The sequence below is a fragment of the Drosophila montana genome, unplaced genomic scaffold, assembly GCF_035044405.1.
Source record: "Drosophila montana isolate Dmon_TW-CO22-7 unplaced genomic scaffold, ASM3504440v1 contig_1_1, whole genome shotgun sequence".
NCBI lineage: Eukaryota > Metazoa > Arthropoda > Insecta > Diptera > Drosophilidae > Drosophila > Drosophila montana.
In genome coordinates, this window is record NW_026996920.1 from 587,558 (window position 1) to 611,271 (window position 23,714).

Here is a 23,714-nt window from a genome sequence, read left to right on the forward strand (position 1 = left end):
AAGAGTAAATCTCACAGATATGGTCATAACCCTATCACCATTTTAATTACTTAATTTCGAGTTTTGTTTGATTTCGTGTGCCCAGCCCCATTTTTGGAATCTTTAGCGATTCGCCAACACATGCCTAACCCAATTTAGAAGAGCTGTCAAAATGTGTAGAAAAGTAATCCTATTTTGTTGCTGTTGTTGAATCCCTCTCAAATGTCGAATTGTCACCGCTGCGGGTCATAAGTTTACCAAAAGGGGCCGCACCCAAAAATCAACTAAAAACCCATAAACCAATTACAAAACTCCCCGCACAATGTCAGTCAGTCAATGCAATGCTTTATTGGTTTATTGTAAATTGAACTACAAATAGCACAAACTACGAGCGCTACAAATGCCATTTAAGGCATGGACCCAGAGACAAGCCCTTTTTCAAGCGGGTGCTTCGTGTCTGAAGGTTTACGCATGCACTCGAGTGCGGCGAGGCGCATCTGAAGGGGGGGCACTTTTAATTTATGCCCTTGCAGGGGCACTGAACATTTTGCCATTAAGTGTGGCATTAAAAAAAAAGGGACTTAGCCAATAACAAAATGATAATATAGTTTAGCTCAGAACGATAAACTGTTCGTCAGCTTGATGATTGTCTTTATCGTTAAAAGCAAAAATCGATCAAATCTCCATATTTTGCTATATTTTAATTAAGAGCTGGTTTTTCACAATTCTACTTTTTATTGTGAAAAATAAATGGAAGACTTTATTTGGGGAAATTCAATTCATTCTATTTTTATTCTTCATGTGAAATATTAACCACAAGGTATAATTTATACTTAATGCTGCCCATTACTTAAAATAGTCTATATAATCTAATTAAAAAATGATCATTAAAAGGACTGCTGGTACCTATGTATAACTACATATAGAATTAATGACTATCTACTGGATATAGATCTATGCGCTCTTAAACCATGAAAGTCGCCCATAAGCCCGTATGCTATTCATATTCTCTATACTTGCAATTAAAGTCTAAGGTCCAGTTTATGTCATATTCATCTTCTTTGTTTCTAGGCCCATGTTTGAAGTTTGCTTTATCTAATTTTTGACGTATCTTTACAAAACACAGTTAGTAGTTAGTGTATGCGATATTCGCCACCCGTAAGCAATTTGTTCTTTGCATTTCTCTATCATTTTAGCTGTCTTTTAGCGACACCCACCCAATGAAAACGGCATAGAGCTACGTCATTTGGGCGACCTTAGCTGCTGACTGCTGGTGGTAGCTGGTTGGCAACCGCAAAGGCAACTTCCTGGTAACAGCTTCCACATATCAAGCTGCCAGGCAGACAGTTAGTCAGTCAGTCAGTTAGTTAGTTAGTCAGGCAGGCAGTCTAGCAGTTAGGCAGGCAGTTAGCCTGATCACGAGCCAATCCGGAAAAGCAGGAGACGCGACTCGAAGGCAGCCTCTAAAGCGGTTTGCTGATGAAGACTTTTGCGGTTAGTAGACTGCCAGTAATTTGTTAGGCTAGTAGGTATTATAAACATGCATAAGTGCATATCTTTTTTCTATCTGTCTGTCTGTGGTGCCGTCAACCACATTACCACCGGCTGATCATCAATATTTTGCATCATAATGTGCAGATCCAGTCACATGATATGTATGTAGATGCCATAAGTTCCGCATTAGGCGCGCTCTCGGCTCGGTTTTGTCATTTTCGTCGGTTTGCGATTGCATAAGCTGCCCCAAGTATCGAGTACTTAAGTCATGTATCTGACAGCGCTTTGGCCCAAAACCTAAAGGCAAAGGTCAAACTTGTTTAAGTGCACTTTAGCGGAAAATGTCACTGCACACGCTGGCACTCAAAAAACTTGCGAGTTCCATGAGTTAGCTCAGTCCCCCCAGCAAATGATTTTTCCACTCAATTTCAATTGTTGTTGCTAAAATAAACGCTAAGTGAATCGCACCCAACAAAGTCGGGCCGTTCCGAAAATGAAATGAAAATTGGCGCATTGCAGTCGCTTTTTTTTTTTTAGCATTTCACTTCTGGGTGGGGGAAAGCAACCCCACAAAATAGTCGAAAACAAAAATAAAAACTAAATTTATGATAATTGCAGAAATATTTATCAATTTAAGGTTGTGGTAGACACAGTTCTGAACCCTCGCATTGCTATTGTTGCTGTCGGGGTTGAAATGTGTGGATTAAGAAACGTATACAAATCCCTACAAGTCTTAAAGTTTTACAAACGAGTGAAGAGTTTGGCAAATACGAATATGTTTCTAAGCAATCTGCGAATGTTGCACTTTAAGTCGAGGTACTTAAGAAACAATTTTCCATCAATATAATTGCAAATGAGTTTCTTGAACGTAAAAAAAATTATAAGTATTAAGCTCATATTACCTTAAAAATCATAAAAATCTTTAAGCTCACATATAAAACAACAGTAAATCCGGCGCTATTTATCGGGTATCTATATTACTTTAGTGCTGAATTCTGCAATAATTAATGAGTATTGTATTGTATTGTATTGTATTACTAATTAATAACTAAATAACTAATAATTAATAACAAATTAAATGCATTTATCCTTAGCTCATTATATCTGCACTTATAGCATTGGTTAAAGGGCAGCCCAGTTAAAATTCCCAAAGGGTTCTAGTGCGCCTCTCCAAATCGGACTGCAGACTACTTAAGGGTATTCCACAAAGTGGCCAACAAAATTGATCTCTTACTGAATTTTGTGGCTCTCATGAAATAGTAACAATTTACAACTGTAAACAACCTTTGTTATAAAATGCATTTAGATATGTTTATGCACTTATCCCAAAGGTTAAAGGCGGCGCATTTATAATTCCCAAATAGTTCTAGTGCCGCTTTCCATATGAGACTACAGACTACTTAAAGCTTTTCCACATACCGTGACAAAATGCTAGAAAATTAAAAAAAAAAAACTCAAAATTTTAGCAGGCCATAAAACAAAATGGGCAACAACAGCTGCCAAGGCATAATGTGTGAAAGTGTTGTTGTTGTGGGCATTGTTGATAGTTGTTGGCGATGCAAGCCAACAATTTTACGGTAATTTACACAGATGCTACGGCCGGACCCGTTCCGTTCCGTTCCATTCCGTTCCCCAACAGACACCCTTCGGCCAGGCCGAAGTGCGAAAGTGTTTTAAAGAGCCCACGAAGAATGCATTTGGACTGATGTTTCCCACCGTGGCCCAAAAGGTAGGTAGAGGAAATGCGCAGGCGCAGAGAATTCACATGATGATCGTTAGTAGATGTTGTTGTAGCTGTTGCTGTTGTTGTTGGTAGTTTTTGGGGGCAGGCATGAATTGGTAGGTAATTAAAACTACTCGCAACTGCAACAGCTAAGGCAACACGGCGGCTGCATTTACCACAGACAAAGCAGCCGCTGTTGCTGCCTCCGGACGCCGAAGTTCGTAACATGGAAGCGCGAGTTTCTCTACGCCTTCATTTTAATGTATCTTTTAGTTAGCTTCAGTTGTTGTTGCTGGTTTTCAATTAAGTATTGCTGTTGTTGTAATGGGTGTGAGTTGTTGTTGTTGTGTTTTTTTCTGTATGCATGTGAGAAATATGCAGCCTACTCAATGGAGGTCGTTCGTTATTCTCCCTGCTTAGCATAAGGCAATTCCATTGTCTTGTATCATGTGAGAAAACCTCTGCATTCTTGGAGTACCCTCGAATTCTTGTAATTATAAGAATTAAATAAGCAGGGGCCTATTAGAAGTGGGTAAGAAAATTGTAATAAACATAGGCCATTTTCTGCATAAGGTTTCCTATAATATGCGGGTAGCATAGAAAAAGTCCAATCATAATATTATTTCTTGCGAACAATAGTATGATGTGTAATTAGAACTCGCGCATTGTATAGAAATATGTATGTGTACTTGGGTAAATATAAACTAACCAAATCTTAAACTAGAATTTAGATTATTTTTAGACTATTTATTATACAAGCTGCATGCAATATTAACAAAGTATTAATAAAAAGAAGCCTGTCAAAACATTAAAATGTAAAAAATAAAAAACCTTAGGTAAAGGGCCTATTTACATGCATATATAATATCTATATATCTATAATTATTTAAAAATAAATAAACTTGTAAATATATTTCGAAATAACAATATTATTGTAACTACAACTTTTTAGCTAATCAGTCAATTTGATTGATTTGTATATTACTTAAAAAAAACTATAACTATCTGATATTACCATAAATCATTAAAACTTAATTAAAACTCGATGCGGAACCTTAAAAGAAATAACAACGTACTGCCCACCAAGACCGAAGTGAGCTCATTTACGGAGATTTAACGAGCCATAATTCTAATCTGTAATCGGTAAGCACTCGGAAAGTCCAACTGTCTGTGGTTTTAGTGTGGTTTGGTGGTGACACACGTGAAAGATTTCAAACTCTTAACGAGCCATAAAAACGAGCAAAATAAAAATAAAAGTAAAAATGCTTTGAGACTCACCTTTCTGTGCGAGGAGACGAGCGGCGTGTGCGGATTGTTATTGTCAAAGGCTGTAAACAAAAACGAAAATGGCATTATTAAAAATCGGTTAAGGTGGATAAAATTGACAGCCATAAAAAGGCGCCCATATGAATATCATAATATCAACCTAGGTACAGTTATAGCGCATTTAACAATTAATTCATAAATATATAAATCGATAAATGTCGTTACGATCAAATTGCAATTAAGCTCTAAATTGTTTACCTTTCCAATTGCAGTTTTTTCTTCTCTTTTGTTTAAATATGCAAACTGTTTGAATTCCGTCTGCCTGTCTGTCGATCTGTCCCGCCGTCTTTCTCTCTGTTTCACTGTCTGTTTCTCTGCGCTTTACACTTCCGCACTTGATTGGCCAAACCCAAGCGGGCAAAAATTGTAACAAAAATAACTACATATAACTCGAAACGGGTTCAGCAATCATAAACATGTTGTGCAAACAGACGGACATGCCCGCTGCTGAGTTGTGGTGTGCGATTTAACGGTGTGGAGTGGGGTGTGGTGGGGCTGGTGGGCTGGCGTGGGGTGGGGCACCTGACATGACCAACAGCAGTTCAACGGAAACATACAAGAATTCTCCAAGCACAGATGCACTACTTCTAGATACCCTTTAGCACAATCTCAAGTGGTTTGATCAAAATAATATTATGGATCGCGGTTCCAACAGTCTAACTCAATTTTTAGCACCATTTGTGTTATTGATAGTTCGATAAGTCGATGTTTAAAGACCGTTATTAAAGCCGATCACTGTTAGTTTCGATAATCTTATCAACATTCTTTTCATAGATATATCGATAAATTTAATTTTGAAGCAAGGTTCGAGTACCTGACTAGTATAAGCATAAACAACGAGAATCCGGGCTCGATTCCCAGGCTAGTCTATAAGTAACCATAGAAGCCAGTGCTCTAAAGTTGATTCTAAAAGATCCAAAGAATTGCTTTCATCTGTCTATTATACCCATTGAATATTCGATAGACACAGGGTATGCATATTGTCAATGAGCCGGCGTCAATTGTATCATATGTAAGTTATACAAAATAATGCAGACACATGTATAAGTATCTCTGCTATAACTCAATCCACAACGTGGTTTGGCATTTTGCTTAACAATTAAATGCAATTTTTTATTAAGACCTGCACAAATTTAGTTGACTCAGCGATTGAATGTCCAAGTTGCTTCGGTTGGTTGGGTTCGATTCGGTACGGCTCGGTTCGGTTGGGGCTAGAGGGTGCTGATGGTGGTGCTGACCGGCCGGCTTTTGATTACAGAGCGAGATAAACCTCAGACTGACCACAGACCGGACGAACTCCATGGCTCGGCAATTTCGTTTAAAGTTTATTAAGCGTGACTGACATTTGTGAATTGTTTCTGTAATTGCTACGCCCAAAACATGCAATAAGTCACAAAATCAAACAATTCCCAAAAAAAGTTTCGATATTCGAAGCTTGAATACGCTTGTACATCTAATAGATTAAGATTTGAACTTTGTATACATGAAGATGATTATAACTGAGATTTTTACTCAAGTAGTGTACATATATAAATATATAAAGCCTCTAAGCATCGAACCAAGAAGTGGAAGGTTGCTGGTTCAAACTTCAACAGCAGTATATTAATATATTTACACAAGAAGATGTCATCTGTTGCATGCCGACTTGATAATATACCCTTTTTGTACCCCAGTAGATGCAGTGAATACAAAGTAAGTACTATCGTATTATCTCGCTATAAGAAATGACACATCCCCTACACAAGCCCAATGTAAAACTAATATGACACACAGAAAAAAAAACGTTTTTCATTCATTTGTACGTTTCCGACTAAGAAACTGATCTCTAAATTAAAAAACTAGTTTGCTCCCCGGAAAAGTGTGTAAAATAAAGTAATGCTTGTTTGGATCTGGTGATTTAACGCTATTAAATTTAGCAGTGTGTGTGATCTAAGCCCTTTTTTGTGTGTCGTTGCGGATACAACTTTGAACTTACAGGTCTGGTTGGGGTTGGGGTTAGGATCAGGCGGCAGCGAGAACACTTTGCAGTTTTTTTGGGTACAAAAGATGAGCTCAGCATGATATCATAATGCTGTCCGTTGTCCATCACTTTCGCAGGAAATGAGTTAACACAATAGTATATAAAGGTAGGCAGGGTCAAAAAAAAAATAAAGAAAAAAGAAGAGCAGCAGCCGCAGCTGACTCCCGAGTTGGGGCACATAAAAATTCCGTTGATGCATGGAACATGCCGCGACTTTATAATTAAATGAAAAAAAATGGTGTTTTTTTTTTGGATGTCTGTTGGTTCCACTTAATAATTAATTGACATTTAGCAAAGAATTTCAAATGAATGAAAGATGTTTGGCCATTTGCCGATTCTTAGCTGTCGAAATTTGCGTACATTGAAATTTATTAGTGGGTGATTTATGAGGCAGCCGTTACGCTTGGGCCTGAGGCCTGGGAACATGTGCTCAACGCATTGTTCGAGGAATTTCGGACGTTAGGATTTGAAAGTTCACAACGCTGAACTGATTAGTCAGGCACATGTGTGAAAAATTATAGCAAGCTGCCGAAATTATTTGAGATATGCGAGCAATTATCGTAGATTTCGGTTGGTTGAATTTGCTGATGGATCAGCGCGCCGAAAGAGTTAAGTCTGTTTGTCTGGGGATTAGCATAGCTTCTGGCATGGATTAAATGGATTAGCCTTGAAGTGAGCCACAAATGGAGACTTTAAAGGGTTTGTCTGGCAGCCGAAATGCCATTATATATTAAGAGCTGTTGTTCACAAGTTTTAAGATGAAAGATATTACAATTTTAGAAAGCATTTCTAGCTCGCAAATAGATAATCTTCTAATTGCAATTCGCTTCCTTTTTCATAGCGGAAAGAGAGTAAATTGTTGTTATAGATTAGATCAACGAATTTGTGACTTCCTGAGATGCTCTTCTGATATTTTCTTAACAATTTCAGGTTTTTTGCGCATTCTTGCTTACTGTATACGTTAGGCATAAAATTCTTATCGATTATGACTCATAAATGCGTCAATTGTTTAATTTCTAATTGGTGATCAAGTTTGGCGCATTCACCTACATATACAAACAGTACCTAGGAATTGTCCACACATTATCTTTACCTTTTTTTTTACACTAAATATATTGTCATTGTAAAGGTTCCCTTAATTCGTTTGTGGTTAATGTACTTACAGTTTTTTTGTTTATAATAAAGAAATGAATTGCTTGTGTGTGTTGATATTCCATTTCTTTCATAGCAACACAAGCATTTCACAGCGTTAACTTGTTGAGAATTGCAAGCGACAAGCAACGTAAACAAAGCTGATATTGGCTGTGTTTTACCTTGAACTCGAGCTACTAACTAGATCAGCATTATTAGATTTATAAACAATAAGCTTAGAATGTATCTATCAATCTTTTAAGGAAACGCTCTACTTTGCTATAAATCACACACATCCTATTAAGTATATATATAGAGTGAAAGTATCTCAAATTACGTTTACAGGGTGTCTAAAAGTCATGGGTATTAACTTTTTTTATTTCTAATTGGTTTTTTTTTGCCAGAGTTTTGGCCTTTGAACGCTTGGTGAAATATCGGCACACATTAGCGAGCTGAGTGATAAGATTAGGTTGCCAAAGTGGCTGCTTGGACAAGGCGAAAGATACTTTGGTGAGTGGGTTGCATAAATGGGCAATGGGAAAATGCAGCACAGAGTGAATTGTGAGACTCCGCGAGACGGGCAATACTTTCGTCGAGCCACCTGCCAAATCCAATTAATAATTATTATAATAATAAGTTGTTAATAAAATAGCATTTGCGTCTGCTGTTGACTTTCAATTGCGGCCCCTTTGGCGCCCGACCTCGCCCCCGCTTCAAAGCTCAATAGAAAAGTATAAAACATTTTCATGCTTATCTGACGCTTTTTCTTGTTGTTTTTGTTTATATTTTTTACCTTTTGCTCATTTTCGTAATAAAGTTTTGTGCACGTTGTTGGCTTTTTGTCTGATGTTTTTGTTTTAGTTGCTGCTGTTTGACCAAGTGGCCTTATGGCAATTTACTTTCTAATGTCATGAAAGTCATGTGCAAGTCAACTTCATTTCTTCGCTATTTATATATATAAAGTTTATATATTTTTTGTGTATATATTATTTTCTTAAGCACAGCAAAAAGTTATTTTTATTTAATGACTAAACTTTTTACCCACGCTGCCGTCCAGAAATTGATAAATAATCCTCGCGCACAAAACGCGTAATCTATGCAGATTTTTTCCATATATTTTTTGAATTTTTTTCTTTTTTTGTGGCTAAGTTGAAAAAGGTGTCAAAACGTAAAATGTCGACGGCTTTTAAAAGATAATAATCTTTTGTTTTTTGTTTCTAAGCAGCCGCAAGGGTAATCAACAAAAGCAAGAAATAAAAATACTGGAGGCCCCGATAATAACACCTATCCTAACTCAGTTGCGCGTTGAGTGTTGCAATTGCTGGGCTAGTTTTAATGGTAACTAATTAACTGCAATTTGCATTACAACAGCGCCCAAATAAAGGCTTATTAATCAAATGCGTTGAGAGGGTTGCCCCTCAAAAACCATATGGGAGTGACCTTTAGGCGCTGATTTATTTACAATTAGCCGCCTGCCGGCGCTTACTTTCAATTATAAATTAATTAATAATCTTTAATGATTCGCTGCAGTTGTTTAGCTTCATTGTTAATCATGAGGAAATGATCTGTCGATTAACTTAATTGCTCGCGGGGTATTTGGAATGATCATTAAACTAATTTCAGATAATTAGTCGAACAGTTGTGTAAATTTAATAGAATTACAAAAGTTGAGGAAAATTGTTGAAAAACTGAAATTGAATTAATTGCAATATAATGTTTTTTTCTTGTATATGTAATGGTTTTTATAATCCAAAAAACATTAGTGCAAATATGTTTTAACTTAACTAACACTATCTTAACGGTAAACATTTTAATAACAGACAACTGTATTTGCCACTCTTTTTGTTAACATTCTGCTATATTCCTCAACTACTGTAAAAATAACAGCACTCTGTGGTGCTGTTAAGTGGCACTCATACGAAACTATGTTAAAATAGTCATTCTCTTGAACTTGTCAGTATAATGATGAAGGACGTGCACGATTTACTTTCTTTCGTTCTATTCGAATAAGTTTCAATAATCCGTTAAATTAATTAACAGACTAAGAGTAAACAATGTTGTTTATGTTATGTTACGAGTCAGTCTCTTGAATTTGATCAAGGGCTTGCACGATTTACTGTCTTTCGTTCACTTTGAAGCGTTTTCAATAATCCGTTAAATTAATTAACAAACAAAGAGTAAACAATGCTGATCTATGTTACATCAAAAACTGTCATAAACACGAAACTGTTTGATTAAGCCTTAACAGAGACATTCAGATGCACTGTTAAGTGGCATTAAAACATAACATAACAGCATTAGATAGCGGAACAATCTAAATACAAGTCACTAAATATTATTCTATTTGCTCAGCGCATTTCAACTTCGTGGCGAACAATTTAGCATGACTTTATGATTTTGACACAATTACAAGGCTAGTGGGGCGTGGCAGGTGCAGCTGCAAATCGTTTAGCTGCGCAGGCGCCATGCAAAATTTGTTGTAACTGAAACTCTCGCTTTCTTTCCACGGCAACGACAACGCCTCGTTGCCTTGATGACTGTGAAATTAGACAGCGGCCGCGTCGGGGGCGGCGACGGGTGCTGTTCATATTGTATCTGTTATCAGAGGTGGCTGACTTACAGACTAAACGACCAACTGAACGACTGGCTGACTGAGTGACTGCGGCTGCTGCTGCCTCTTTCACTTTGCGCTGAAATTACAATATAAATTTATATGCACAATATACGAGTTATGTCTCTGTGTATGTGTGTCTATATGCATATTTATATACAGAAACAATCTTTAATCAGCATTTACGCTTTCATCTTTCACATTTTTCAAAGACAGCGACGCGCGCGTCTTGAGTGAAAAACAACACCAGCAACAGCAGCAACAACAACAACAACACTGATGAACCTGTTGTTGTTGTTGTTGTTGTCGTGGTTGTGCGCATGCGCAGCTGCTGTTTGTGGAAGAAATATTTTAATTTCTTTAGCAAATTTACATAGTTGGCATATTTAACAAATTCACGAATTTACGAATTTGTATTGTCCATTTGTCTAATTTAATTTGGGAATTGGCCGCCCATCAAAATTTATGTCTCTTGATTTTTGACAAAAGACGAAAGCAAAAGTGACACTTCAAGCATTTAACTCGGGCAGGAGACGCCCTTTGTTGGTTTCTCGAAAAAGCAAGAAAAAAAAGATTATGCAACCCACAATAGAGCCTAAGGCTGAAGAATGGCAGCGGTTTTGTGGTTTGGAATGTAATTCACATTGATTACAAGTTGATTGGCTTAGGCTTTGGGGTTAGCAGGGAATTGTCTGCGCCGCAGTGTGGTCACACTGAAAATGGGCCACACAATTTAGTGAATGGCATGTGTGTGTGTGCGTGTGTGTAAGTGTGGGGATTGTGTGGGATTTGTTGGGAAACTTCGAAATCATGTGCAGGCACATGCTAAATATGGTTATTATTATAATAACAAACCAAGATATATGTACAAATAGAGCAACAAAATACGCAATCTCCAGAAATACCAGAAATGAGAATTCGACAACAAATAATCTGGCTCCTGCTCTAGAAATTACACCAACGAATTTTATATACTACTTTGAAGATTGAAGATTTCGGGATCGAATCACAGTACGAAAATTGGATGTGGCCAAAGTTCATAAAAAATTAAAAATGAATAAATATTTTTGGGTATAAGATTAAAATATCTTTTATCCTTTACTTATACTTATTGAGTAATAATAAAATGTATTATTATTATTGAGTAGTAATGTTTATTAATAATTATTACTCAATGACTTACACTACCCACTAATAATAAAAGAATTTTTGATGATTTTTCAAACATTAACGATATTATTAAAATATTGGTGATAAAGGTTAACTTTTCTAATTTTAAAAATTGATGTTAAGAGTATTTTCAATGGTATAGCAAATAGGTCAATAAAATAACTAATAATAAGAATGCTAGTCAGTAATACTAACAAAAATATTAATGAGTAAGTCCCACGTAGTTTAAACTGTATTATAAACCTATAAAACGGACCATGTACTATATACAATATAAAACTCTCAAGTGCATAAACGTTCCTATTGTTGATGTAGTCGACACACTTACTGAGTACTTCTATATAAAAAGTATATATTCCCATAGCCTATAGACTTTCGAGACGATAAGATAGGGTACGGCTGGCAAGAAAGGCGCATTTCTTGTATGGCCTTTGCCATTTTTCGATTGTGTTTAATTGCATCAAAATTTATTTATAAAGTAAAGCGTATAATGTAGTAAAAATGCGCAAGCCTTGATTGTGAATACAGCATCTTAAGAAATAGGTGCTTTCAGGGTCGCGTAGCTGCCTCTCGAGAGCAGTTCGTGGAGACTCAACACACGCACACACTCACACACTCACATGCAACAAGTGTCATCGAATAATAGAGCTCAGAAATACCGTTGTGAACAATATTTGGATTATCTTATGATTTATGTGCTAGACGCACTTTCAAAATCACATAACAAACTGCACACACACACACACATTTACCAGCTAAATATTTTGTTTGTTACCAAAGCAAAAAAAATTCAAATAAAATAAAAAAAAAGTTAAAAAGTTTCAAAATGCAGTTTGGGGGCTTTTACAGACTCTGCACAGGTGGACAAGTTTGGCGACGCCAGAAATAAATTAATGAAAAACAAAATTATATATATAAATAAACAGAGTGCTCTAGTCGGCAGGAGATACCCTACGATTTCTGGTCGCCTACCTGATACCTAACAATATTATTATTATCATTATTAATTATTATTATTAGTAATTATTATTATCAATATTATTGTCATTATTATTATCATTATTTTTATCATTATTATGAAGATTTTAGAAAAGGAGCAAGTTATAGATGATGATACCCTTTTTGCCATTTTAAATTGTTCCAGGGTATGAAAAGACCTGCACTGTTCGTGGCTTGCGGTCTTTTCCACATAAGTGGAGCATATGGAACGTCAAATTTGGTTCAGGTTCAGTGGTCGTCATGCGTTGCGCTTATGTCATTATGACGACAAAGCCGAAAAAAATAACACCAAATTATTATATTAATTTTTTGGCTGTTTTCAAACTAGAGCAGCAACCACAACGAAGACAACAATTTGTTTTGTGGTGCATTTTTTATTTGTGCGTCTATGGAAAATCACGTGGCAAATGCTTCAGGTGAGGTCCACGGCGACATGTCACGACGACAACATAAATTATTACAGCAAGTTCATAATAAATGCATATAATGTGGGTTTTATTGTGCTGCCAAATGACCTGCCTTTGATCACATGGCCAACAAATCTGATCTGTGGCTCATATATTTTCGGTTTACATGTGTCCAAGTTCCCGGAAAACGTAAGCAGCGCGCAGATTACAACAGTTGCGAAATATGACACAGATGGTTGGGAAATGGTTTCCAATTGGGAATGTGTTTAGAAATTCGTAATCTATTTCGCTAACATATTTGAAACCAGAGCTGATCGAAGAATACATACCACAATACCATTATACATAATCTATAAATTGAAACCCGTTTCTGATTCGAGAGCAGAAACCTAATTTATTTTACACTAGCATAAAGTGAAACAAGAAACAATCGAAATGAAACTGGAAACGAACGAGAAGAACAGAAGAAAACTTCGAAAATAGTTTGGCTTGAGATACAAAATTGTAAATTATTGTTTGAATTATTTCATCATGAAAGATTTTCAATATAAATGACAGGTTTAAGTTTGAAGCAAAGACGATGGGAATCTCAAGGCAGGGCGCAGGTTCGAATCGTGAGCAGAGTCAAAGATAATAGTTTTAGCTTACAGCTCTGATTACATTTTTTATTTTCAATATTTTTTACTGTTCTCCATATTTTTGATATTATGTACAGTCAGATTCTTAATTCACATGGACGCGTTCTCCATGTTCACTTTAGTAGAATTCAACTTAGTTTTCTCTTTTGGCTCTCGACCAAAACAAGATATATTCTCATTTCCTCAATTAGCACATCCACAACGATTTAGGGTCTTCCCGTAGAAAAACCAAGTTAAGAATAATGTAAGCCTATTAAACTCCAAATGAATGGGATTTTCAATGCATGTTTGAGATCATTTTTTTTAAACTCTAGTTTGTGCTTTTTGAACTTAGCAACTAGCTAAATTAGTCGCAATGCTGTAAGCAAGGCTATGAAAAAACTACAACAATTTGTGGCATAGTTTCGTTATAATTATTGTTGATGTCTTCTAGTTGATGTTTGTTGTAATTTTTAGTGTAATTATTTAAACATTAAACCAGTTGAGCGAACAGCTGGCAATGCAACATATTTCTATTTTTTGTTTTTGTTTTTTTTTTAGAGAAAACAAGAAAGTCATAGACATGAAAATAAAATATCATCACCCATTAGACCCATCATCTGGACCCCATCCAACACAGTGTGTCCGAGCAGTCGATGTACGTAATTTTCCATCTTATTTCTTTTTCTTCAAACAATTTACAGAACTGTGTTGACGGCTGTAATTTTTCTGGCTTAAAGGCTACAAGCCCAAAATAATGAGTAAGGGGTTTTTTTATTGGACCAAAGCAGAAGGCCAAAAGTAACCTGCTTTCTTCTGCTATTGTCAATACTTTTTTCTTTGTTGGGTGAAACTCTGTCTAATGGCTACAAATTGTTAGAATGCTGCATTTTACGTTTTTTTTTTTTAATAAAATGTATACCCGTTGCTATAATAAATAGGTAAGAAGGGGTAAAGTAAAAATCATAATCAGAATATAATTTGGGTCTTAAATAACATAATCACATCTAATTTACATGAAATTTTCAGAAGATTTCTTGGCTACGGAAAAATAGGATAGTATGTAATCAGGATATTAAGAAAATCGAATTATTTGATTGGATTGTAGGGATACGAAGCATGAAATATAAATAGGTTTGCATTAATAATAATTCCCCAGTTCCACCAAAACAACAAAACAAATTTTGTGATGTGATTCACGCCCGAGTTTAGGGTATCTGCCAGTCGAGCACTCTCTACTAAAGCACTTTTGCTTTAAAATACGTTTTCTCGTGTTATAAACGGAAGAGCTGCTTTAAAAATGATGCCTTGGCGGAAACTGAACGAAAGCAATCAACAGCTGATGAGAAGAGAGCGAGAGCGAGGGAGAGAGAGAGACAGATGTAGAGAGAGAGGGAGGGCTAGCTTGATAGAAGAGAACCTACGACAACAATTTAACAGGGGGTTGCACACAAGAGCGCATGTGCCGTGACCTTCAGACAAGTTGTAGGCGGCTGTTGGGGCTGGAATTGGGTGGGTTTGGGGTGTCGCGCTTAATAAACTTTCACTAGGCAGCTGGGGCGCATTTCTAAATTAGCTGAGCGCCTGGCGAAAAACGTAATGGCGAGTTTGTGTGTTGACAGAATCGAGCGCCAAAATGATTGCCGCCTGTTGCCATTTGCCAGTCAGTTGGCTAGCAAATGCTGCGCGCCTAATCGAGGCGCCAGCGAGCGCGGCGACTTGGCGGCGCCGTCGACGTCGTTTGCATTGACTTGGCTTGACTGCACTTGGACACAGGTGAGTGCTTGATTGTTATTATACGCAGACGACGACGACAGGTTCTGGCTGGGGTGGGAGTTCAACAAACACAATCAATGATTCGCGGTGCCCGGCGACGCGGTTGTCAGCATTTGATAGAAGCAACGTTCGATTTGCCAACCACAACTAAAAACATTTTTCACACATTTTTACACCCATTTTTGACTGTCAGGGCGGCAAGTTCAAAGGGGGCGCGCAACCTGCTCAGCCCGGTTTTAAATGTTGATTTTCACATTCCATACGAAAACATAACGAAACATTAGAGGGTGCTGAGCATAGTTGCCAGCTAATTGACGGATCCGACATGGATCAAGATCAAGTCAAACCTGAGGCAATGCTTTTCGTATCTATCTACCTTCTCTCTGCCGTCTTCTGTTCGTGGTTCGTGGTGCCGTCTGCTAAATTAGCGGCAATTAAAGTGTTACAAGGTGTTTGCTGTTTGCCCCGAAGAAAGTTAAGACAAGGCTAAGACAACAAAAAACTCAAGCGCTGATAAGTAGATGAATGAACTGAAGAACAACTAAATTAGCGATAAACGACTTGTTCTTTGGATTATACAACAGTTGAGTATGCTCTCAAATGGAAGTTAACTGAATTTCAAATGGAAACGCAATGAATAACAAGTGGAAGTGCTTAACATGAGCAAACAATTTAATTTAAAAGAAGTCATACAGCTTAACAAAAGTTCTGGATTTGTTGCATTTTTGGTGAATTCTAAAATTCATCAAATATATTTAATTTTATATAGTGCTGTTTCTGGCGACCTTTCCATAGTTAAAATGAAAATATTTTATTTTATTTATACAAGCACAAACTCGTTTTCAAATATTGAACACTAACTTGAGTGTTCGAAAAGAAATTATAAACTCTTTAAGATGTTCTTTATATTTTTTTTAATAAAATATCTAAATTATTATTTAATTAGAATATTTAAGAAATTCATATGAAAAGAATTTGTGCTTTTTAACCTTTTTTATGAAATTTTATATTTGCAATAGTCCGAAAATTGTATTTCCTAAAATTGGGTTAGTTTGTTACTTTGAGGTTTCGATCCTGGGCAGAGAAGGACTAACATACCCTACCCCTAACAAATTATTGACTATTTTGTAAAAGACAAACAAGGACTCACTTGTATAGACTATTATGTAGAGGACAAACCAGTTTGCTTTTTGCACAATTTAAATATTTGATTTTTTTTTCGGAAGTTTCAACTACTAGATGTTGGAGGTCAATGAAGAAGAACCGCTGTAGATCCGAAAGCATGGTGTATCCAAGTTTTGGACTATGAAAATGAGTTGTTTAGCTTGTTGGCCGGCTGGCTAGTTGCCAGTTGCTAGCTGTTTTCAAGGGGCCGGAAAACCGGTTGAGTTTGGTCGAGAGGGTCTCTCGTCGAGTGGTTTTTCGGCAAACGCTTTCATTTTCACTTAATAAGCGACAGTTAACTTCTTTCTTTCTCGGACAGTTCCCGATGATGTGCGTTTCCGTGTGCCCCAGCCAAGCCAAGACAAGACAACCCAAAGCCAACCCGAACCCAAGCCAAGTCAAGCAATTCATCTTGGCATTGGCATCGCCATCGTCCACTTTCCAAACAAACAACCCACACAACAACTCTGATGACCTGCGCTTTAAGTTATGCACCAAAGCAGCTTTGATTGAGGTTTTTCTCTGATTGCGTGCGTCTTGTCTCGTGTCTTGGGAAAGTGTAAACTGCGACTCCCATAAGAGAGGGAGAGCCCATCGCATACCATATACCATCTGCCATAGCAACACAGAAAGAAATATGTAAAAAAACTGCAATTTTGTCGAAATTAAAAAAAAAATCTTGATTTGGGTTAAATAATACTATTATCAGTATCAACAAGTATAAAGTTTATATTTATATATATATAAGTATGTTTCAAAATGTTTCTTTGATTTATTTTAATATAATTTTTTTGGTTGAAGTCCATTTGTTCTTTTAATTTATTTATTTAATTTTTATTTTCGTTGTAATATTTTTTAAGAAATTCAATTTGGAATTTGAAAAAGAATCTTGTACTTAAATCAAACATTTTCTACTATGTTTATGAATTTTAATTTAATTTTTTCCAGTGTACTAGCATATAGCGCATCTAGTTGCCTATCAACTCTATTTTTCACTTTCTTTCATCTGTGTTTCTTCTGCGGTATTTTTGTTGCTTTTGTAATTGATGAGGGTCGCTCAATAGTCAAGATGTTGAGATATTTTTTTGGTTTTGTGGCTTTATTTTGTTGTTTGGCTCAGAACATGTCTGGCTCTGGGATTGTCTCGTTGTGGCATCCACAACTGCTAATTGTTTAATCATTGGCTGTGCTGTCAAAATACAGGTTGCCGTAATCTATAGGCTTTTAGATAAGCAGCGTTAATTGGAAAGTGTGTGTGTCTAGAGGTTAAGATCTTCCCGTTCGATCTGACATTCTTTTCGGTATGTTCTCCTCTTGGGTGGCATCTGCAGCGAGATATCGTTTGCTGCAACCAGAAGAGGCATCTTCATATTTGGTATCAACTGCATTCAACTAGCCTGAGTTTCCTCACAGACCAAAAACAGCTGCAGATAACTTTATACGGCCAATACCAAAAGCCAGTTTATAGGGCTAATTGGAAACCCGACTGCAAAAGCAATTAACTTGACTTTGGGGCACAGCAAGAGGAAGTTATGAAAGTAATATGGGCCGATTTTTATGGAAATTATGTTGTAATTGTGCTCTTAAATGTTTCCGCATTACAAACAAATAAATGCCCAGGCAACTTTTGCTTAGCTAAGAATTCTGAATACTACCTACGACGTTTGTCTGGGAAACTAATCTTTGAATAAATTGAACAATTTATTGAAAATTATTTTACATAAATTTTGGATATCTTTTCTTCATTTCTAATTGTTTGTAAGAACTATTAAAAATTTAATTCCTTCTATAGTCAAAGGAGACAAACAAGGAATTTTTTAAAACGGAATTAATAGAAACTTTTATATCGGTTCCCCAACGATCAAAATGCCTTTGCAAAGAGATTTATTTATTTTTTCATTATTTTATTTATTTATTATTTTATTTATTAAATTACTCGTAGAGCTGAATCTATTTTCAAACCAATCTTAAGCGAAGTGTTAATGTGTCCGGTTCTGCAATTATGTATATGTCCAAAATGTATTTGCTAACAAAATTATTAATTTTGTTTCACGATTCTCTTAAAGCGTTAATAAATAAGTTTCGAACATATACAAATGCATATGTTCACAGGTATATAAAATACTAGAAGACATTACCCGGTTTTGCCGGGCTATGTTATCTGCAAATTTCAGACACTACTTTTGACCCGATTTTCAGCCAAGAGGGATGAAAATTGCAAAAAGGTTGAAGAATGTCTCAAATGAATTTGCACAAGGATAATAAAAACAAAAGGTTTTCCGTTAACTTTCCACGGGTGAAAACCTCGTGCACTTAACAGAAAGGTAACTTTAGTTGGAGATTTCACGCTTTTACCAATCAGTCAAGAAAAATAATTTTATGTATAGTATTAATCTACAATTTTGGGGATTTAAAATCAGGTATAAAAATTTATAAACTATTAAAAGAGACTAAGTATAATCAACTATAATGTGCCGAAGATTAAATACCCTTTGCAAACAAATCAAAACAAATGCTGATATTGAGCAAGACCCAACTGGATCCCGATTAGTTATATATACACATAAATACATATGTATATATATATGTACATACACATATATAATAATTATTTTTGAACTCACCTCGGCCAATGACGACGCTGCTGTCGCCGCTGCTGCTGGCGCTGTCGTCATGCGGCAGCGAGGCCGGCGACGACGGCTGCTTCTGATCCGTATTAAGTTGTTGCTGCGGCTGCCGCTCCTTGCCGGAGAAATGGACGCTGCCGTCGCGGTGCAGATGCAGCTCGAAACGCGTGGGCAGCTGCGCCTCGTAGTCGTCGCTGCTGCAGTGCAGCGCCTGGGCGGCCACTTTAAGGTAGAGCGATGAGAACTGATAGATAAGCGCCCAGGCCTGATCCTCGGACACGGGCGCCTTGAAGCAGTCCAGTATGTTGTTCAGGGAGACGCACTGGTCCGCGCAGTTGCACTGATGGAACGCCTGCAGCAGCAGCTGGCGGGTAGCAAGGGGCTCGGAGTTGACGTTGCTGTCGCCGCCGCTCTGCTGCAGCTCGCGTGGCTGCGTGTGTGTGTGTGAGTGGTGCGTGCGCGTGTGTGCGTGTGCATCCCCATTTGCGCTGTCCGGCGATGTGGAGAGAAAACCCTCCTCGGTCTCCCCTTCGGCAAACTGTCGACGTTTGACCGTGGCCTTCGGCGTTGTTGTTGCTGCTGTGGTTGTTGTTGTTTTTGTTGTAGCTGTTGCTGTTGTTATGGCCTTGACGACAGTGGCGTCAGCGTCTTCGACGTCGCCTGTCAGGCTGTTGTCCAATTGGAGTTCCGTCATTGTTGCTGCTGGTGGTTGTTGTTGTTAATGTTTTTGTTGGTATTGTTTAGGCAACAAACCAAAAAACTGCAGCCGTGCGTCTCAACATATAAAATAATTGATAATTTATTGTAATTCAACTTGAAATTTAAACAATTTGTTGTTGCTGTTGTTACTGGTACTTTTGTTGTTATTGTTGTAGTCGGTTATTTATTGAAGCATACACACACATTTACACATTTATTTGCTCTTAATTCTAACATGAAACACAAAACATGTAGCACAAAATAATTGTAGAACAAACACAACACACAAAAGAGCGAATATTTATTTGCGTTGCTTCTTTTTTTGTATATTTTTTTTTTATATTTTTCGGTCGTCACGTTTTGTGCACTTGTCGCTTTTGCCGTTATTTGCTACTGGCTTGAGCGCTCTTCCTCTTCCTCTTTTTCTTTTTTTATTCTTCTTCTATCCTCTGCTGAGCGCCTTTGCCGCTGCATTTAACACTTGCTGTGCGGTCGGTTCTAGGCGAAGCGGCCAGAACGTGAGGGGAGAGTTTCGTTTTACTCTTTGCACTGTGCTAAACAAAATCACGCGCGCTTTGATTAGAACACAAATCAAATTATTATTATTCCTTTTGTTTTTATTTCGATTTATTTGTTGTTGCTCTGTTCTGCTTGCCTTGATGTCAAAATGTTAACTGCATTTACGCTTAGATAATTAAACACACTTTATCAAACGCTTTTATTCAATTCTGCTGTTACGAATTTTTCAGTTTCGTGTTTAGTAAAAAGCGCGCACACACGTCCGATCGTCACGAAAGCTAAACACAAAATAACAGCTGTTAGCTGTGCAACAAATTGACTTCTGTAAACGTAACATGAGTCAGCTTAACGCTAGTGCTGACAGTTATGTTATTTTCCCGCCGAGTCTAGCTGTTTTCTGTTAGTTATCAATGTATGTAAGTGAATATTGGCGGTTTAGTAAATTTAAAGTTCACATTGCTGATAATCGAAATTATTCAAACTAACTTTGGCTAAGATCCTTGTCAAATGCATTTAAAACATACATAGCTGGTTTAGCTATTTAGCGTGCAGCAAGCCCTGTTAAGTTAACAGCTGAACTCTTGCGGTCTTTTAACTAACAGTGAGAGAGCAACTCATCGTTCTGCTAAGCAGCCGCTCTACGCCGCTCTCTCATTCACATTTTGCACTCTTTGCGTTTTTATTTTGATTCCGGTTTTTCGTTGTGTTTGCTGCGGCTGATAAGCGTATGTATGAGTCTTCTTATTGGAATATGTGTCTTATTTTTCTTTTTTTGCAAAAGCAAGCAACATATAAACACAAATTTCACATGCCTACCAGGTGAACTTCAGGTGCAATTTAAGGCAATTTGAAGCAATTATGTTAAGGTCAAGTCGTGTTGAATTGCGCCAACACTTCTATACACGGGGGTCATAAACTTGGTCAACATTAGATTTTGGACGCTGTCCGGAAATTGTCTGTTGAACCGTGAAATTCACGGTAATTACAACTGTACTAATTGGGCTCTGTGGTTCTTAAGGTTTAAAAGCTAATCCCAATAAAAACGCACTTAAAGTATTATTTGTAATTTGTTTTAATGCTCACATACAACGTGTTTCTAATTAGAATTCCACGTTCAACGATTCTCGTATTAGACCCATTGCATAAGGCTTTTGTTGTTGTAGACTTCAATTAAATTTCACCTGGCTTTGGCCCAAGGTCCTCGCTAAGACCGCAGCCCCTCCCCGCCAGCTGCATGCAGAGGATCTGAAGATCTGACACTTTGCAGTTTTACGATTTAATAAGCCATAAGTACACCCGCCCGCTGACCAAGTTATGATATATGAGCCGTAAATTGAAATTTTATATGTTGCCGTTGCGGTAGCTGAAAGATTTGCATACAATATTATTACAGCATCTCTCGGCGTGGCTTGGCCTGGCCTGCGCAACTTTTAACGACTGTTTTCTTCTCTTTTAATTTTCGGCATTAATAAAATTGTAGCCATACGCATTTTTTATTAATTGGCCCCAACTGCAGCTTGCAGTTGGCAGTTGCCAGCCGTCCGTCCAGTCCAACGACCATGTCCCGCGGCTGCCTGCCCACGTAATCAGCCGGCCGATTGGCCATAAAAAGTGTGTGTCCTCAACTAGGTGCGCAGTAGACATGACATCAGCGGCGGCACTGCGACATCTGGTAATTGTTACATCTCGATAAGTCGCCCGCTTTAATGCGCCAACTGCTAATGAATTAATTAACGAATATTGCTAAATCAAACCAAAAATAGGTAGCTATCAATTGAAGGCGAGTTCAACAGCCGCCGACGGCGATGGCGACGGCAACGGCGACGGCGACGGCGAACTTCAACCCACAATCGTGGCAAATAGACGGCTTTGTTCTTGGCTAACTGTGAGTCGAACTGGGAACTTGACTTGGATGAATCATAGTGCACATACTCGTAAAATTCAATCAGCCAAAGTCAAAAATATGCATGTTACAAAAAAACAAAATAAATGAGCCGAACTATGAATGGGTGTGTAGGGCAACTGCTGGCATACAGGGTATATGCGAACGATGATCAAGTTGGTCAACAGTTAAATACAAGACAATACAAACCCTGATAATAATATATCAGATATTTAAACTATGTTGAGAATATATGTTAACTATAATAACCATATAGCTAAACTATGGTACGACATATCTGATAGTCGCAGATATTTAGACTATGATAACAGTTCATCTAATACTTAACCTCGGTTTATACATTTTTTTCCTATATTAATACTATTTTTAAAACTCGGTTCAGAGGTGGTTTTTATTTGCTTAGGACACCCTTTTTGGGAAGCCCTATGATGAATATTTACATATCGAGTCTTAGTTCTAAAAAATAGTAAAATCAAGTATTATTATAAACATACTCAGTTTTAGTTTAGCAGAGAATAAGAGAAATCTTTTAAGAACTTAGTTAGTGCTTCTGCCAGTGTGACCCCATGTAATTTCTGCTGTTCCCCCCGCAGTTGTTAGGTTATTCAAAAGTCGGCTACTTCATGGAGCTCAATTCTTAACAACTCTTCTGGAATTGCGGTTTGTTGTATTCTACAGCTCAGCCAAGCGTTGCATTTTTGGTCAATTACATTTGTCGCGCGGGTGGCAGCAGTTGGCCCGGTCGCCGTTTCGCTGTTGGGCTTTTCGACTTTGGGCGGTCAATTGGAGGCGTGGCCTGTGTGTGTATGTATCCATATACATAGGTATGTATTGTTGTCATGCAACGTCGGCGCACCGGAAGTGTGCATCCGTTTTTGGGCTGCAACTAAATGCAATCATTTTGTTTTGTTCTACTACAAAATGAGCTCCAATTGGAGTTGGCAAATCTTTTGGCCGTTTCTGTGTCAAATGTAAGCCGAGCCATCCAATGGCCAAATTTGGTCGGAGACAGCAAATTGCGTACAGCATGGCTGGCGAAGATGCAACGCTTCGTTGCGCCTGACACTTGCAACGAAAATTGCACAAAAGCCGCAAACAGCAAATGCCAACAGCAAAAGTTGCACATAAACTAATAGATGTGGCATATTATTGTCGTCCTCTGCTGAGCTCAACAGTTCCTTTGCTTTCCAAATAATATTCGTTAAGTTCAGCTGCAATTAACAGTTTGGCAACCATATTGAAATGTGGCTCTATCTATAAAAATCAAAGTTTCGTTAAGTTTAATTCTGTTTTTTTTTTCGGCAGGAAGAGCATGTCAACTTCTCTACACTGCTTTAAGCTCCACTTTGTTGTTATTGTTGTTCCTATTGAAGTGCTGGCAGCGCTCCAAGCAGACATTCCGTCAGTTTGTCAATTCGTCGTTCAGTGAGTCGGCGCTCTGCTCACGTGTGGAAATCATTGCAGCCAATGTGCATTATTTCTTTTTCAGCTCTTCTTTTGTTTCTTATTGTACCCTGTGTCCACTGAGAATGGGTAAGAGAGGGTATAT

The 23,714-nt window shown here is 37.5% G+C and overlaps 1 protein-coding gene across 4 annotated transcripts in view; it reads right to left on the minus strand.

Moving 5' to 3' along the window:
* spir (spire) overlaps positions 1 to 20,541 on the minus strand; it is a 58,982-nt gene extending 38,441 nt beyond the window's left edge. Inside the window, exons 1-3 of one of the 4 annotated variants that reach the window (XM_064679379.1) lie at positions 19,798 to 20,540; positions 19,042 to 19,746; positions 4,475 to 4,524 (exon numbers count right to left, since the gene is read on the minus strand). In XM_064679379.1, coding sequence (XP_064535449.1) covers positions 4,475 to 4,524; positions 19,042 to 19,738 — 747 coding nt within the window. In that variant the 5' untranslated portion in view covers positions 19,739 to 19,746; positions 19,798 to 20,540. Of the gene's footprint in view, positions 1 to 4,474; positions 4,525 to 19,041 lie in introns of all 4 variants that reach the window. The other 3 variants (XM_064679378.1, XM_064679382.1, XM_064679381.1) reach the window with 3 other exon arrangements.
* Positions 20,542 to 23,714: the final 3,173 nt, after the last annotated feature.